Source organism: Brassica napus, unplaced genomic scaffold (genome assembly GCF_020379485.1).
Source record: "Brassica napus cultivar Da-Ae unplaced genomic scaffold, Da-Ae ScsIHWf_1842;HRSCAF=2478, whole genome shotgun sequence".
Classification (NCBI taxonomy): domain Eukaryota; kingdom Viridiplantae; phylum Streptophyta; class Magnoliopsida; order Brassicales; family Brassicaceae; genus Brassica; species Brassica napus.
Window position 1 is genome coordinate 201,588 of NW_026015259.1, and position 17,828 is coordinate 219,415.

The window sequence follows — 17,828 nt, forward strand, 5'->3', positions numbered from 1 at the left end:
GTACTTTTTTCAATAGATACCCAAACCCGTTTCAAATAATTTAAATCAATACAATGAAACTAATAAACCAATAGATAATTCATTCACGTAATATCAAAAATTAAAAAGTAGAATTTACTAACCATTGTTTTGTTCCAGTTGGTCGACAAATGCGTATATGGAATTGGTCATCTCGAGTCTTGTCTTAGTTCTTTACGACAAATGCGTATAGGGAATTGTTAGAATTAAGGATTGAATCTTCGTTTTCCTCATAAATCAAATAAAACATATAAATTATTCTCAAACATTTTACAGAACAAACAAACACAATGAATTGAGAAAGAAGGATAATAAATGAGGTTTTACAGAACAAACAAACATAAAAAATTTATACTTATCTGCTTATTGTCTGAATCAGTTACATGGCGGAGATGAAACATGGTGGAGATGATGTTTCAAAGAAAGCTCCATTTTATATGTTGCATCAACCTGTAAAAGTTTTCATGTTAAAGCTTTCGTAACAGTTCCATTATAATTCTAAATTGTAACCATCCGACCATAGAAACGAAGACTGTTCTACAGAAAACAAACAATTTTAAAAAGAAACTAATTTACCAATCTAAAACCTTTTGATGTTTTGTCGGAGACCTCATTCCAAATACAATAGATCAAACAGATTAAAAACCACGAAACCCATAATATAATAGATCGATTGTATTTAACAATATAAAATCTGGCAAACCCTTGCAATGAAATTAGAGCAAACAAATTTTAAAAGTCTAACCTGTAATACAATAGATCGATTGTATTTAATCCGGATTGAGAGTGAACATGAAATCAAAGTAGTTCAGATTCTGTATTTGGGTTAGGTGTTTGAAGGATTGAAGAACACGAAGAAGACAAAGAGTTAAGAAAGAGAGAGAGAGGCAACGACAGATCGAGAAAAAAAGAAGCAAAAAAAGAAATTGTTTTAGTTTTTTATTAGCATGTTAGATAACAAACCCTTTCCCGGAATAATTAGTTGGGCTAATGGACATTGATTACAATTTTTATATGGGCCAGATTTACTGTAATGTGTAAATAATTTAGGAAGTTTATGTGTATGGCCCAATTTTGTAAATAATTGACATTTACATTTTTTATAAAAAGAAAGTTAATGAATACTATATTTTATATAGCATACTATGGTTGTTGTTTTTTTGGAAAAAAATTAAAACTCCGTAACTGAAATTTTAAATATCAAAAAAACACTATTTTCTATATTTTATTATCTTAATTAGTTTAGTCCCATATAAATAGTTAGAGAATATAATTATCAGAAAACAAATTTATTATTAATAACATTTCATATAATTTTTTTTTGAATTAAAATTTTCAATATGTTTTAAAATTTAGAAAAAAAATCATAACAAAACAAGTGGTACATATATTATTAGTCCAAATTCATCTAAAACAAAAAATTGCACAAGTTATACAATTTTGAAAACAAACTACACAAGTTATAAAAAGTAATAAGAATAATCTAATAATAATGTTTCATTTGTGCCAAAAAAAATATATTTTGCTTACAAAATCAGATCGACAAATACATCAGAGTACCCATTACAATACGATCCGTTTTTTCGGATATTGTGTGTTTTAGGGCTTTAGTACAATTAAGATATTATAAATTTCTAGAATGGGAAGGAGTCGGACTATCCTATGTCCGTCAAAGATTGTAACAACCTAAAAACATGTAAATAAATTATACTTCTAAAAATATCTTTACATAGTTAAAAAATATATTTAAAAAATAAAAACCCGCGCGGACGCGCGGATCAAAATCTAGTTCTAATTATAATATTAGTAAAAAGAAAGAAAAAAAAGGTCAGACAGCAACTTAGGGTTTTGAGTCTTCGCGTAAGATGGAGCAACTATCGACATTAGATTTTTTTTTACCCAGGGATCTAACCTCAGAGATTCTCTTAAGATTGCCTGCCAAATCTGTTGGGAAATTTCGTTGTGTGTCGAAGCTTTGGTTATCAATCACCACCGATCCATGTTTCATCAAGTCGTTTGGAACTACACGACCAAGTCTTCTACTCTGTTCAATACAAGGTCACAATATGTTTGTTACTCCTTCTATCAGGTCATACTCTTCTTCTCAGCCTATTTATCCTTATCCTATGAAAGTTCTAGGAGAACATTGTTACTTCCCCCATATGGATTCCGTGCAAGGTTTGATCTGTATTGTAGATGTAGACTCCCTGAAGCCCCTAGTTTGGAACCCTACCATGGGCCAATTATTAGTTTTACCTAAACCCAAATTGAGCTCCAGACATATGAACGTGTTTTTAGGATATGATCCAGTCGAAGGTAAACACAAAGTAGCCTGTTTTCCCCAAAAAAAAATATGCTACGTCTGCCGAGTTTTTACCTTGGGATCAGGGCAAGAATCATGGAGGACCGTCAGAACTAACATTGAGCATAGTGTTGCCGTTGCTTCTGGTAGATGCATCAAGGGGGTGATATATTATCTAGCTTTTAAAAGTCAAGGGTCTGATGCGGTTGTTATGAGCTTTGATGTGAGATCTGAAATATTCCATATGATAGAACTACCCTCAAGTATTCATTGGGATTCGCTGATAACTTACAAGGGGAGATTAGCTTGTATTGATGCAAATAATGATAAAAGATTGTGGAGTTTGGAGGATGTAACAGATAAACACAAGTGGTCGTTTCAAGACTTTCTCTCACCTTTATACAAGATGTTTGAACTACAAGGTTCCACTCATGCTGGTGAGTTTATTTATGTACCGTTCAACAAATCACCTTATATTGAATTGTACGATCCGGTGGGAAACAGTTGGAGAAGACTCGAATTTGAAGGACTCGAATTTGAAGGAATCTCAGACGACGAATTTGGACACACTAGGGCTTTCACGAATCACACTGAAAGTCTTATGCCTTTGTAACCTTTAAAATAGAGTCTTACGTCTTTGGAACAATTTGTTTTTTGCTCTATTTTTGCTTGGATTTCATTGCAAGACTTTTTATAAAGCATGAATTGCTCAAGCTAGGAACATTACAAACTATGTTTTGACTTTCAAAGGATCTGTAGATCACATGATTCTCATGGATAGATGATATGTTTGCATATAGAAACAAAGCGGCTTACTATCAAACTATGACAATGTGATATGAAATTTGTTCACTTACATATTTTTTTCGCTTATTAATTGGTTGGTAAAATATAAGGTCGATAATGGTTGTTTGTTTCCCAGCCGGGTTTTTTTTCTTGAACATGGTGAACTTTATAAAATGAGTATTCTAAAGCCTTTTTGGAAAGTTATTGTAACTAAGCTTGTATAACTAAGGTCGATAAGCGTTATACGTAGTACGTTTGTATGAGTTATTGTATTGTAACTAAGCTTGTAATATAAGTCACGAACTAATAAGTGAGAAATGGCGCAATAATAATCTGAGTTTCTCTGCAACTAATACGATTGGTTTCTCTGCAATAGGTTACAAGTATCTCAACATAAGTAAAACAAATAAAACCCTTTTGGTGTTTCTTACTTTGTTTTACTTCTCTCTCTGTTTTCTAATACTTGTGTACTGTTTTCTCTGTGTTTATAGATGATTGTTGGGTGTACATAAGACAGATTCTCAGGTTATAGAGACACCAAAACAAGAAATATTTTGTTTGTTTTTACTAAGATGTTTTCACAATTTAAGAACCAAACTGAGATGTGTTTTTGATATATATTTGACAGGGAAATCTGCTGCGATGATCAAAGCTTTATCAGATTATGTTCACAGCAGAGGGCTTATATACACAATTTTCACCAATTATTATGGCAAGGCAAGTGAAAAAACAGGTTGAGCTTTTTAATCTATCTACTAACAATTTGAAGACTATCTCTCATTTAGGTTCGTAAGAGACCTCTGGTGGATATAGATTGGTACTAATTTCATCTTTTGCTTCAGCGTTGCTCCTTGATTATTTTTTGAATGAATTGGCTGATCATATCGGAACATACAAGCTGAAGGAGGAAACAGACGACTTGGTAGCAACCAGGGAGATCTCATAACATGATAAGTCCCATTCAGATATGCAAACAGCAGTTCCTTTTCGACAAGTCAATGTGAATATCGAGAAAACAACAAATGAAGTGACTAAGAGAATTGCGCACCTCCTATATGGTAACTCCCACACACAAATTAGTCGTCTATGTTGTCCTTGATTTCATGTTGTAGCCATTAACGATTATGTATCTATTCTATACACATGCAACAGCCTAAAGAGTGAGATTTCCTATTTCAGAACGACATCAAGCTTTAAACGTGTTCTAACAAACTTACATCCAACTGTGTGCTCTGTAGAGGCCCACAAGGCGGCTGCAGCGTTCAGGGAAGAAAATTGAAATCACACCTAGCTGCCTCTACCGTGCTCTTACTCACCACTGTCAAGCCCAAAATCATTGGAGGTGAACGCACTCTCTTATACTCACCAGGTTAATTTCCCCCAAACACTTGGGCAACTAGCACATGTTAATATGGAAAGTGGTTCGGTTCACACGCTGGCTTAGCTTAGTTAGTATGTTTTGTTGATGCACTGTGTAGTACAATCTTCTGTATTCAGATAACTACACTTTTGACTGTCTTCTCCATGGTCATGACGTCAGGGAGAGTGGCGCTTAGCTCCACACCATCATCACGGTTCTTTTCTTATGACGAAGTCTCTCTCACCAAAGAATATCTAACATGGTAGGATGTGCTACCCTCAGACACTTTAGCTAATTGTCAGAGAAGTCTAAGCTTTCCTAACCAAATAGCCAGCTCAAGCTATTAAACTAATAAAAAAATTTTGTTTTGATGATTTACGCATGGCATATAAGTTTATCGTGTCTTAATAATTGTGAAAAGTTACAATAAAAAGTATGAATTCAGTTTTTTTTTTGATATAGCATAATCCAATCACAACAATCTGCAAAGTTTGGACGAGCATTGCAATGCACAACCCGACAAAGAATATACATAAGAACATACATGATAATAAATGACAAAGAAAATAAACAAAATAAAGCAGATATTCTGCCTAAACAAAAATAAATCTCATTCAAAGGATCACAACTATAGTACAGTCAACAGTAATGATTTTGACGCACAAAAATATATAACCAAGAAGCTAAAAAAATATAAATTCAAACACTTAAAAAAAATCAAAATCTCCGCTCAAACCAACCTAGTATTGAATAAAATTATACAAGATTAGTTTTGCAAAACATAAATTACTACTTTTAGATTATTTTTATTTGTTTCCCAAAGTTTTTAAATATAGCTGAAAATATTATATAAAAAATAAAAATTAAGCTTGCAAAGATTTTTTTCGGATGGCCCCATTCTTCAAGAAGAGAAACATTTTCTATGTTTCCTACAAATTAATTCATTGGGTTCTCTCATCTCCTGCAGGTCCGTGTACTTGAATTGACACACTTGAATTGACACACTCAGTACTCTTTTGGACCTTGCTTCATCAAATCAATTTTGTTGTGGCATCTCCTTCATGTTTGTTCTTCTGCCAAAACTGCGGTATACTCTTCATGTTTGCTCTTCTGCAAAAACATTGGTCCCGAAGGTGAACATTCACCACAGGGCCACTGCAAACAAGCTTGCATCCAACTGCGTGATCTGTAGAGGCCCACTGGGACAAGGCGGCTGCACCGTTCAGGGAAAAAAGTTGAAATCACACCTAGCTGCCCCTACCGTGCTCTTACTCACCACCGTCAAGCTCCACTCTCTTATACTCAAACACTTAGGCAACTAGCACATGTTACTATGGAAAGAGGAGTTATTATGTTTTGTTAATGCACTGTGTAGTATCTTCTGCATTCAGATAACCACAGTTTTAATTGTCTTCTCCATGCTCATGACGAAAGTGAGAGTAACGCTTAGCTCCATGAACGCAGAACCGTCACCGGTTACTCTTGATAAGGTGAATGTACTAACCGTTATCGCCCAAAAAGCAAGGTGATTCATGAACATACATGACTTAAACACAGAGAAAAACCATAACCGCAAAGTACATGGACGATCTTTTTGGGGTGTACAGAAGTAGTAAGTAGTTGGAGACATGATTTGGTTTAAAAGATGACGTAGAAGAAAGCTGAGGATGAGCTGAACAAGTTAACTTTGTGTTACTGCCTTTTTTCTATAATGAATATCCGAAATTCAAACAGCTTTTACTTGCTGTTACTTCCTTTTGGTTTCAGTTTGCAAGTAAAAGCTATGCTTTATAGAGTTTTCTTATGCTTATCTCTCTTTCTTGTGGTCTCTTTGTTTGCAAAAAAACTAAAATGATCTTCCAGTAACCGAAGAGCTAAATAACAGGATCTTTACATTGTGATTATAAGTTATTTAGTGTCTGTGAACAATTTTGAAATCCAGGTCGAAGGTGAGGATCACATGATAGAGAAAATGGAGAATGTGATTCTAGGAGCTCTTAAATGGTGGATGTTCTCTGTTACTTCTTTTTAGCCCTTTTTCCTTAGTCTTTTTAAGAACAAAAAATAAGCTCCTGTATTACTAAAGCATTCTCTCAAATCTCAAGATACTCATGCTTTCAGTATGCATATGCAACATGGTAAACAGTAAAAGTTTTTTCAATCACAAGAAAATATCAAAATCTTCAGTGCGTCTAATCTAAAAAAAAAAACTTTTGGGACATGCTTGCAGGGCGGCACTTCTCTTTACTTCTTCTGAGCTTTTTGTCATATACATTTAATCGAATCTGGTAATGCACATTTATAGGATAAGCCAATGGAGTCTTACAAATCAATTCAAGATATAAAAAGATAGTTAGAAAAAGCTATTAAAAAATCATAAGAGCATCACAATTCTAAAGTTCTTCCTCTCGAATCTGGCCCGGTTAGTTGGTTACTTGGGACTGGACCTCTGTTTGATTTGTGAGGCCATATCTTATTCTAAATCCTAATTCATGAATCATGAATGTAAACAAGATACATACATGAACAATTTTTATGAAAATGAATGGTTAATAACGGATGGGAACATGTTCTCAAAGCTGTTGAGTATCCTATCTGGAGAGATAGCTAATGATATATACATATACCACCAATGAGTTAGATACTATAGGTATCTCTCCGATACATGTAATGCAATACCAGCTAGATTCCCTCTCAACTTCATCAACGGTATACAGTGAAAAAAACGCTGCGTGCAATTAGTAACTAGCAAGCATTATACGTAGTAAGTTAATTTGTATGGGTTATTGTATTGAAACTAATCTTGTATACTTCACTAACTAATAAGTGAGAAATGGCGCAATAATAATCTGAGTTTCTTTGCAACTGATGCAATGGTCTCAAGTGGTCTCTTTGCAATAGGTTCGTAAGAGACCTCTGGTGGATATAGATTGGTGCTAATTTCATCTTTTGCTTCAGCGTTGCTCCTTGATTATTTTTTGAATGAATTGGATGATCATATGGGAACATACAAGCTGAAGGAGGAAACATACAATTTAGTTGCAACCAGGGAGATCTCAGTACAGGATAAGTCCCATTCAAATATTGCAAACTGCAGTTCCTTTTCGAACAAGTCAATGTGAATATCGAGAAAACAACATCTGAAGTGAAATGCTAAAGAAGAGAAGTTAGGTGTTTTACTATAGCAGATAAAAACGGAGGAAGAACATGAGTAAAAAGAAAGATTGGTGATAATGGAGCCAACATTGAGAAAGTTCAAGAAGGGTCCTAAGCAATATATAAGATAGATGGGCCACTCCACTTAGTACCAATTGGTTTTAGGTTGGAAGTCCATCTAGCTTAACATGGTATCAGAGCCCGATCCACACAGTCCAATCCGATCCATTATCGATCCAGCCCAAAGTCGGCCCATCGATCCTTGCCCGAGCATTCCGAGATTGACGCTCAAAGAGCCATCATCTCGAGAGGGCGTATTAGGGATAAATGTCCCACATCGGATATTGGAAGGAATCCTAAGCAATATATAAGATAGATGGGCCACTCCACTTAGTACCAATTGGTTTTAGGTTGGAAACCCATCTAACTTAACAAGACCCAGTCTAATGAATCATTCAAAAAAAACATTGTTGTGTATATTGTCAAATAAAAATTAGTAGCGTATTCTAGTTACATATATGGAGCAAACAAAAAAATACCATTTTCCTCTCAGCCACGACTCCCGAGAAAGGTCCTTACCTAGTTTGGTTTGACTTTCCCCACCTGTAAAATCCGCAGGTCAAAGCTCTCCCATTGGCTAGAACCTCTGCTATTCCCCTGTAATTTCAAATTGTTTCTACTTCCGGAAGTAACCTCTGGATATTCCCAAGTACTGATCTATTATTCCCGGGTTCTTCCCCCGACCTGGGTCGGAGGGACCGCCGTGCTGCCTGTTCCGACACCGCCTGGTCCTAGCTCCGACGTCGGAGTTCATACGTGAGACATATCGCTTCCAACTGAGCTCACCTCCTCAGAGTCCCGGAGTCTCAACAATGGACAGAGGGCTGTCGTGATTCTACTGTTAAGTTATATTAAGGGGATTCCCTTCACACCAAGCCCACAAGAAGAAGAGCTCAAACCCTTCCTCAAACGCAGATTTACTCGTTGAAAAGGTCTCTTTTCAGACAAAGTAGCTCTTCTGATACCTAACTTCCGCTTTACTTCTCAACAGAGTTGTTGAAAATGGCTCACCGTCGCCTTTCCTCGGCGGAAAAAGCAAAAGGCCCCGCTATGGAGAACCACCAGCCTCTACGGACGGCTCGCGTAAAGGTTCAAGAACCTGATAATGCGGATTTAATCCGTAAACACTCGCTCACACTCATTGGACGTGTTACAAACCGTTCAACACAGAAAGTTTGGTCTCTGATTCCATTCTTTACTGAGCATTGGAAAACTGAGTTTAAACCGGTGGGAGCAGATTTGGGTAATGGGCTCTTCCAGTTCCAATTCGAGCTCGAGTCGGATCTACTCTCGGTCTTGGAAAACCGACCGTATCATTACGCCCGGTGGATGGTGATACTACAACGCTGGGAACCATCCATTTCCCCTTCTTTTCCATCCCTGATCCCGTTTTGGATAAAAGTTCAGGGGTTACCTCTGCACCTATGGACTGAAGGTACCATCAGAAGTATCGGAAATGATATTGGCTTATTCGAGAAAGCGGAGATCACGAACTTATCAGCCAGAATGCGAGTGCATGTCAATGGACTACTACCCCTGATTGTTAAATCTGTGGTGGAGTACCCTAATGGTGATGAGGTCATCACAAACCTAGTCTATGAAAGATTAGAGAAACATTGCTCCAAATGTCTCCGACTGGACCATGAGGTTAAAGAATGCCTAGAAGCAAAGCATGAAGCAAGGGCCCTGAAGGCAGCTCAGGAAGAAATGGCATCTAGATCAAGCCATGGAACAAACCAGGAAGTAAACAGAGAAGTCAATCACCATGCTATGAATACCTCTCGACCAGCTGGTCAAAAGAACAGAGATTCTTATCATGAGATATCTTCTAAAGACACCCATGCGAGAGGTAACACGGCGCACCTGCGTCATAATGGAGATAGAAGATATGACTACTCAAACCCAAGCAACAGAACCTCTAGAGAACGAGGGAGAGAGAACAGAGAAGGCAAAATGTATCCCGCAAGACACCATCCTTATAGGAGAAGTGGAAATCAATCCTTACCATCCCGAACTCAAAGTTATCGAGAGGTTAGGAGATACGACCCTATCAACCATAAGGCTGTGGAAGGAGCAGATCTGCACGATAATTATCGGGGATTCCCGACGGAAAGACGTGAGAGGTACAGGGAGGAGTCTAGTTCCTCTCGAGCTCTGAGAAACCCTCCAGCAGGAACCTCCCCAATAAAACTCGGCGCACTCGAAGTTCCTCCAGAGGCAATGGAGGAAGCGCTGGGAGAGGTACGGGACGCAATGCTTCAGTACACAAAATGCGCAGACCCAACAGAAAGCGCAGCACGCAAAGAGAGAATGAGACAAGCGGAAGAGAAGGGACAATTGGAGGAAACGGCAGCACGTATGGTTAGAGCGACGATTGCAGCTCAAACACTCCAACCAAGCCATGACACCCAAGACGAAGAACTGGCTAGTTCTGAAAGAATCCCAGCTCTACAGCGACTGGGCCCTCAAGCTATTGAATTGCCGCCTGAGAATTCCCTGGAGGACCTCCCTGTCCTGAAGAGGAAACCTGGTAGACCACCTGGTCGAAAACAGGTTCAATCCAGCCCCCGACTAGTGGCTGGAGTGAGTGCCCGCAAAAGAAAAGTGCTAACGACAAGACCCCCGCTCTGCCGACGCAAAATAACTACAACTGAAGCCCCACAACTTGAAAAGGAAGAGAAACGTAAACGGGAAAAACCAAACAGCTCTCGAGGGTCGGAAGGGGGATCAAGGAAATCAACTAGCTCAGATAATGTTCCTCTGTGCAACATGATACCCAAGACCGCAAGGAAGAGGATGGATTTTCGGGATCCATCTCCTCCTCTTCCTTAAATGTGGTGAGCTGGAACTGTCAGGGGCTGGGGAACCCCCTGACAGTCCGGCGTTTACGGGAACTGAAGCGGACTTCTTTTCCCGACATCCTCTTCCTCAGCGAGACAAAGAACCAAGATGAAGTTGTCCTGAAGGAAACAGAGCAGCTTATGTATGATCATCACTTTCTAGTCTCCCCCGTGGGTCATGGTGCTGGAGGCTTGGCATTATTCTGGAACCAGAAGATTAAGTTACAAGTTTTGAGCTCATCTGCTAATCTTTTGGATACTTGTATTGAATTTCAAGGAAAGACATTCTATGCTTCCTTTGTGTATGGAGATGCTGACCATCGAAATAGAAAATTACTTTGGGACTATTTGGTCGATAACACAAATGCCCGGGAGGCACCATGGTTTATCTCAGGAGATTTCAATGACTTAATCGACAACTCCGAGAAAGTTGGTGGACCTATAAGACCGGAGGGATCATTCTCGGACATGCGCACGTTCTTTTCCGAGGGAGACCTCTATGATCTTCACCACTCAGGGGATCCTTTATCTTGGAGAGGGCAAAGAGGCGATCACTTTGTGAGATGCCGTCTGGATCGAGCAGCAGCCAACACAACCTGGGATGAAATGTTCCCCACTGCTCGCAGCTACTACTTGGCCTACGAGGGCTCTGACCACAAACCACTCCTATCTAGCTTTGAATATGTGCGACATAAGAGAAGAGGACTGTTTCGTTACGATCGTAGACTCAAGGATAACGAAGAGGTTAAAGACCTAGTAAGCAAAGCCTGGAAGGAAGCTCGCAATAAATCTGTACGCGAGCGTATTGCCATTATGCGATCTGTGATTTCCGAGTGGAACAGAAACCAACATCGAAATAGCAAGAGGCTGATAGAGGAGAAGAAAGCCGAACTCGAGTTGACTTTAACTAGCCCAGCAAACGACGTAGCACATATCCACAAGGTCACGGCTGAACTCAAAGCTGCGTATGCAGCTGAAGAAGAATATTGGAAGCAACGGAGTCGCTTGCTATGGCTACGATTGGGAGATAGGAACACCGGGTTCTTCCATGCCGCCACAAAAAATAGGCGTCGGATCAATGCCTTTACCGTGATCGAAGACATGGAAGGAAAATCTGTCTATAAAGAACACGAGATTGCCAAGGTCATTGTATCTTACTTTGACAGCTTATACACCACGTCGGAAGGTAACAGAGAGGAGATTGTTACCCAAGCCCTAAATCCGATGATCTCAGAGGCAGAGAACGACACTCTTATTTCAATTCCTACTCCTATGGAGATAAGGGATGCAGTATTTGCCATCCATGCTGACAAGGCTCCGGGGCCAGACGGATTCTCGGCGTCTTTTTTCCAATCGAACTGGCAGGCTATTGGAGTAGAGATAGCCACAGAGATCCAGGCTTTCTTTGTGTCTGAGGAAATGCCGTCCAAAATAAACGAGACGCACGTCAGACTAATCCCAAAAATCCTGAGCCCACAAACAGTGGCTGATTATCGCCCCATTGCTCTTTGCAATGTCTACTACAAAATCATCTCCAAGATATTAGCAAAGAGACTGCAGCCTATCCTTTCGTCGATCATCTCTGAAAACCAATCTGCTTTTGTCCCGGGAAGAGCGATCTCAGACAACGTCCTTATCACACATGAAGTCCTCCACTTCCTTAAAACGTCCAAGGCGGAACAGCGATGTTCAATGGCGGTTAAAACCGACATGAGCAAAGCTTATGATAGATTGGAATGGGATTTCATTCGGGTTGTGTTGCAGCGCCTAGGCTTTCATCCAAAGTGGATAAACTTGATCATGCAATGTGTTTCTACTGTCACTTACTCCTTTCTCATTAACGGCTCGCCTAGAGGAAGTGTGAAACCGAGTAGAGGAATCCGGCAAGGAGATCCTCTCTCACCATACATATTCATTTTGTGTAGTGAGGTACTCTCGGGTCTGTGCAGACGAGCACAAGAAGATGGGTCTTTGGTTGGAATTAGAGTTGCTAGGGGGAGTCCCCAAGTTAACCATCTCCTATTCGCTGATGATACAATGTTCTTTATTAGAGCTAGTAAGGACTGTTGCAAGACCCTCATGATGATTCTCAAGAAATATGAGGAGGCCTCAGGCCAGCTAATCAACCGCAACAAATCATCTATTACCTTCTCTCGAAAAACTCCACTGAGCTTGAAGAATGCAGTCAAGAAGGAGATGAATATTGAGAAAGAAGGAGGAGTTGGCAAGTATCTCGGTTTACCGGAGCATTTTGGAAGAAGAAAACGAGACCTCTTCACATCCATAGTCGATAAGATTTCACAAAAAGCTAAGGGATGGTCTACAAAGTTTCTATCTGCCGCCGGAAAGCTAGTCATGCTAAACAGCGTTCTCTCACCAGTCCCGTCGTATGCAATGACTTGCTTCAAATTACCAGTGTCTCTTTGTAAACGGATTCAGTCGGCACTAACTCGCTTCTGGTGGGATGATAGAGAGGGAAATAGAAAGATGGCATGGGTCTCGTGGTCGACTATGTCGCTGCCAAAGACACAGGGAGGCCTAGGGCTGAGGGATTTTCAGAGCTTTAATGACGCTTTCCTAGCGAAACTAAGCTGGCGCATACTCAACAATCCGGAAAGCCTCCTTGGACGGGTACTTCTTGGAAAATATTGTAAAGATGAGGATTTCTTAAACTGCACGGCAAAGAGCTCTGCCTCCCATGGATGGCGGGGAATTTTACTGGCCCGAGACCTCCTAGCACAAAACATTGGATGGGCAGTCGGAAATGGCTCATCGATCAAAGTTTGGTCTCATCCCTGGCTCAATTTGCGACAGCAAGAGGGACCATTAGGACCAGCTACAGAGGAAACGATAGACTGGACTGTCTCAGAACTATTCTCTCCGGGGAGCATGGAGTGGGATAGACAAAAGATCCAACATCTCTTCCCAAATGAGGAAGCTAAAATATTGACCATCAAGCCTAGTTCATCGGGGGCTCCTGATAGACGCATCTGGCTGTGCTCAGATACTGGTGAGTATACTACAAAAACAGGGTACTATGCAGCTTTAAAGAGCAGAAACTTGCTACCGGATTATATTCAAATCGACAATGCCTTCGAGTGGAAGAAAGAAGTATGGAATATTGCAACAGCCCCAAAGATAAAACTGTTTCTCTGGAAAACTTTTAAGGGAGCACTCTCAGTAGGCACTAACCTGGCGGCTCGCAACATACCAGTTGACCCTCGGTGTAAAAGGTGTGGAGAACCCGAATCTAGCTATCATCTTCTCTTTCAATGCTCTTATGCCCAACAGGTCTGGAGTTTAGCTCCTTATATGAGAAGCGTTGAGGCAAGTGGATTGTTAGATTTGGAACAAGAGTGGCGTCATACCTGCACTATAACCACCTTACCGCCGGTGGGAATCCCTTCACCCCAACTCACCCCTTGGATCTTCTGGCACCTATGGATAGCAAGAAACAACTTGGTCTTTAACAACAAACCTGCAACCCCACAGGAAACACTAACCAAAGCAATGGTTGCAGCTCGTGAATGGGCCACCAATCAAGTTAAGGAGTCAACAACAAAGCGAAGCTTACCAAGACCTGAAGAAAATGCTGAACGGATCGCTCTACTCCAAACGGATGCGGCTTGGAACTCAGACACACTAAATGCAGGGCTAGGATGGGTGATTAAGATGGAGGGCATGACGTCAACAGCAGCCTCCTTTTCCACTTTTGTTGGATCCTCGCTAGTTGCAGAAGGCATGACGGTTCGTGCAGCTCTCCAACGATGCAAAGATGCAGGGATATCAAGGCTGAGATGTGAATCAGACTCCGCCCAACTTATCAAAGCGCTGACATCAATGTCGATGAACATGGAGATATATGGTGTGGTTGCTGATATCAGGAGCTTAGCTCTGTCGTTTGATGTTATTTCTTTTCACTGGATTCCTAGGGAGAAGAATAGAGAGGCTGATTTGGTAGCCAAACAGATGTTATCTACTTCTCAGGCTTTGGCCTTAAACTCTGTTACCTAACTTTTTATGAGTAATGAATGTTGGTGTTCCAAAAAAAAAAAAAAAATTAGTAGCGTAAATATTAAAAGGATACAAAAAATGGAAAATAGAAATAAAGAAAATGAATTAATCAAAACTAAGTTTAAGCTAACTCTTTATCTTTTCCGCTTAATGTACCTTTTAATAGGACGTGTATATCATAAATTCATAATATTAAGGAAAAGGTCGAGAGCAACCAAGCGTGAAAAAATTAGGGTTTTGAGAATCTTCTTCACGTAAGATGAAGAAACAATCGACATTAGGTTCTTCTTTACCCAGCGATCTAACCTCAGAGATTCTCTTTCGGTTGCCTGCCAAATCCGTTGGGAGGTTTCGTTGCGTGTCAAAGCTTTGGTTATCAATCACCACTGATCCATGCTTCATCAAGTCGTTTGGAACTACACGGCCAAGTCTTCTACTCTGCTCAATAAAAGGTCACAATATGTTTGTGAATTCGATCAGGTCTGACTCTTCTTCACAGCCTATTCATCCTTATCCTACAAAAGTTCCTGGAAGACATTGTTATTTCTCCCATATGGATTCTGTGCACGGCTTGATCTGCATTGAAGATGTAGACACCCGGAAACCCCTAGTTTGGAACCCTACCATGGGACAATTGTTAGTTTTACCCAAACCCAAAATGAGCTCCAAACACATGAAGGTGTTTTTAGGATACGATTCAGTCCAAGGTAAACACAAAGTAGTTTGCCTTCCCAAAAAAAAAAAACATGCTACGTCTGCCGAGTTTTTACCTTGGGATCAGGGCAAGAATCATGGAGGACCGTTGAAACTAACTCTGTGCATAGTGTTCAAGATTTTGCTTCTGGTCGATGCATCAAGGGGGTGATATATTATCTAGCATGTAATCGTCCAGGGTATGATACGGTTGTAATGAGCTTTGATGTGAGATCTGAAATATTCCATATGATAAAACTACCCACACGCATTCGTTGGGATATGCTGATATCTTGGGATTTGCTGATATCTTACGAGGGGAGATTAGCTTGTATTGATGAAGACAATGATAAAAGATTGTGGAGTTTGGAGGATGCAACAGATAAACACAAGTGGTCGTTTCAAGACTTTCTCTCACCTTTAAATAAGCTTTTCGAAGTACAAGGTTCCACTCATGCTGGTTGTTTCAAGGCTTTCCCGAATCACATTGAAAGTCTTATGCCTTTGTAATTTTTTTTTTTGCTAACCGAGTATCATGTCTCCACCGAAATGGTCTAGACTAGAGACCGAAGTGAGCATGGACGCTGCCAGGGCGTCACCATGTGGCTCACCGTGTAACGGTCTTCGGTCTCGGATGCTGCAGCCCATATGTAAATTCCGCAGTGGCCAAGGCTCGAATCCAAGGACGGGCACTCCAGCTGGAGCTCCTATACCACTAGACCTAAGCAACTTGGTTTAAAGGTGAGAGCTCCTATGCCTTTGTAGCCTTTGTAACCTTTTAAACAGTCTTATGCCTTTGGAACAGTTTGTTGTTCGTTCTCTTTAATTTTTCTTGGTTTTCATTGCTAAACTTTTTATAAAGCATGAATTGCTCAAGCTAGGAACGTTACAAACTATGTCTCAGATATATTACGTAATATTTTTTTTGACTTTTAAATGTTCTGTAGATCACATTGATTCTCATGGATATAGATGATATGTTTGCATATCTACTAATAATAGCAATCTCAATTAATTCCAAAGGTCGTGAATTCACTTATGTTGAAAGGTTGTGTATTTTTATAAAAATATGTAAAAGATTGTGTCTTTTCTAAGAGTTCAATGTTGGAAAGTTGTATCTTTTCTATAAATTGTCTAAAAGTTGTGACTATTCATATAAGTATCTTTTAAAAAGTGAAAAGTTGTGATTATATTTATAAGTATCTTTTAAAAATAATTACTTTTAAATTAGAAGAATACGACTATTCAAATTGAAGGGTTGTGACTATTCAAATAGATTTTTAAATCTATAAATAGTATATGCCATGCATTTCTCAAAATATAATTTTCACTAATCAACTAATAATAAAATGGTGGAAAAAAAGTTTTAACCTAAAAATTGTGTTGTTTCATAATAGAAAAGTTGCATCTTCTCAGTTTATAAAGAATTGTATTTTTAGATTATTGACGGCTACTGCACTTTTTGTTCTCAAAAGTCACCAACCAAATGTTATGAAAGCATATTAAAATGCATTTGCTTAAGTAACATGTGGAATTTTGTTGTCACCGTATGGTGAATGTGATATTAAAAATAATTACAATATCTTAATAATTGTTTTTTTGCAATTACTAATTTTAAGAATTGTGCCTTTTCATTGTAAAAGTTGTGTCTTTTCATAAAACTGAGAAGACAAGAACACAAATTTTTAAAGAATTATATTTTATAACTTCATTTTATAAAGAATTGCATTTTTAGAAGTTCAACCATAAACCCTTTCATAATAGAAAAGTTGCATCTTCTCAAAAAATTTACCATTAAACCTTTTCATAGTAGGTTAACTAATTTATATATAGTCTCTTGATCTCTCCCCTCACCATTTTTCTTCTCTCCCCTCACCATTGTTCTTTTAATTTATTGTTTATGTAAAGTTACTTACAATCCAAAGACATATGTATTTTGAGAATTTTATGTTGAGAGCTTCCTATTGGGATTGCTCTAAGCATCATGGCTTAACAAAATCCATCTTAATTTTATGAAGCTTTTCTTCTGATGACTTTGCGTAACTAAAAACTTGTAGTAACCGTCACAAAAAAAAACCCAGAAATTGTAAACACATATGAAAGAAAGTTATGTGCTTTTCCAAACCAATTCCAGATAGAAACTCTCAACTTTTCATGAGTGAACACATGTTGATCAAATTTTAGAATATGTAAAGAGAAGAACATGTTCGTGCATGCATCTTTTACATCGACGGCTGCGTTCGTTTTGTAACTTAAACTCAACACATGTGAATGAATTATGAACAAACACTGAAATAGTGTGAAAAGTCACCACTAACATAGTCGCGCCTTTTGGTAAACATTTTATGGAATTTTATTTATCTGTACGCATGAAAAGTTGCATGCTAAATTCTGGATTAAAAATAAAAATTTACTAGATAGATTATTTGTGAAAGGTCATAATTTAAGATGCCAAAAGGTCATAAAAAGTCAGGACGATGTGATTTTTCAATATAATCTACTCTATTAAAATAGAGTCCTATTTTTTATCTACCATACACAAGTCTATGTTAGACCATTCATTAGAAATTTAACTAAACATCCTACAATTACTCATATA

The 17,828-nt window shown here is 38.8% G+C and overlaps 1 protein-coding gene and 1 pseudogene across 4 annotated transcripts; both read left to right on the top strand.

Annotated features, from left to right (window-relative positions):
- Window positions 1-1,838: 1,838 nt before the first annotated feature.
- On the top strand, window positions 1,839-4,925 carry LOC106409265 (putative F-box protein At3g10240). Of its 4 annotated transcripts, none has more exons than XM_048772736.1 (5): window positions 1,839-2,757; window positions 3,598-3,631; window positions 3,735-3,839; window positions 3,949-4,164; window positions 4,345-4,925. In XM_048772736.1, exons 1-3 carry the CDS (start codon window positions 1,884-1,886, stop codon window positions 3,829-3,831), a joined length of 1,005 nt encoding a protein of 334 aa, XP_048628693.1. In that variant the 5' UTR covers window positions 1,839-1,883; the 3' UTR covers window positions 3,832-3,839; window positions 3,949-4,164; window positions 4,345-4,925. The 4 variants fall into 4 exon arrangements, with proteins under 4 accessions (XP_048628693.1, XP_022575299.1, XP_022575300.1 ...); XM_022719578.2 differs by lacking the exon at window positions 3,598-3,631 and having other exon boundaries at window positions 4,345-4,475; window positions 4,647-4,925; XM_022719579.2 differs by lacking the exon at window positions 3,598-3,631 and having other exon boundaries at window positions 4,345-4,448; window positions 4,647-4,925.
- Window positions 4,926-14,571: 9,646 nt separating this feature from the next.
- Window positions 14,572-15,785, top strand: LOC106408738 (annotated as a pseudogene).
- Window positions 15,786-17,828: the final 2,043 nt, after the last annotated feature.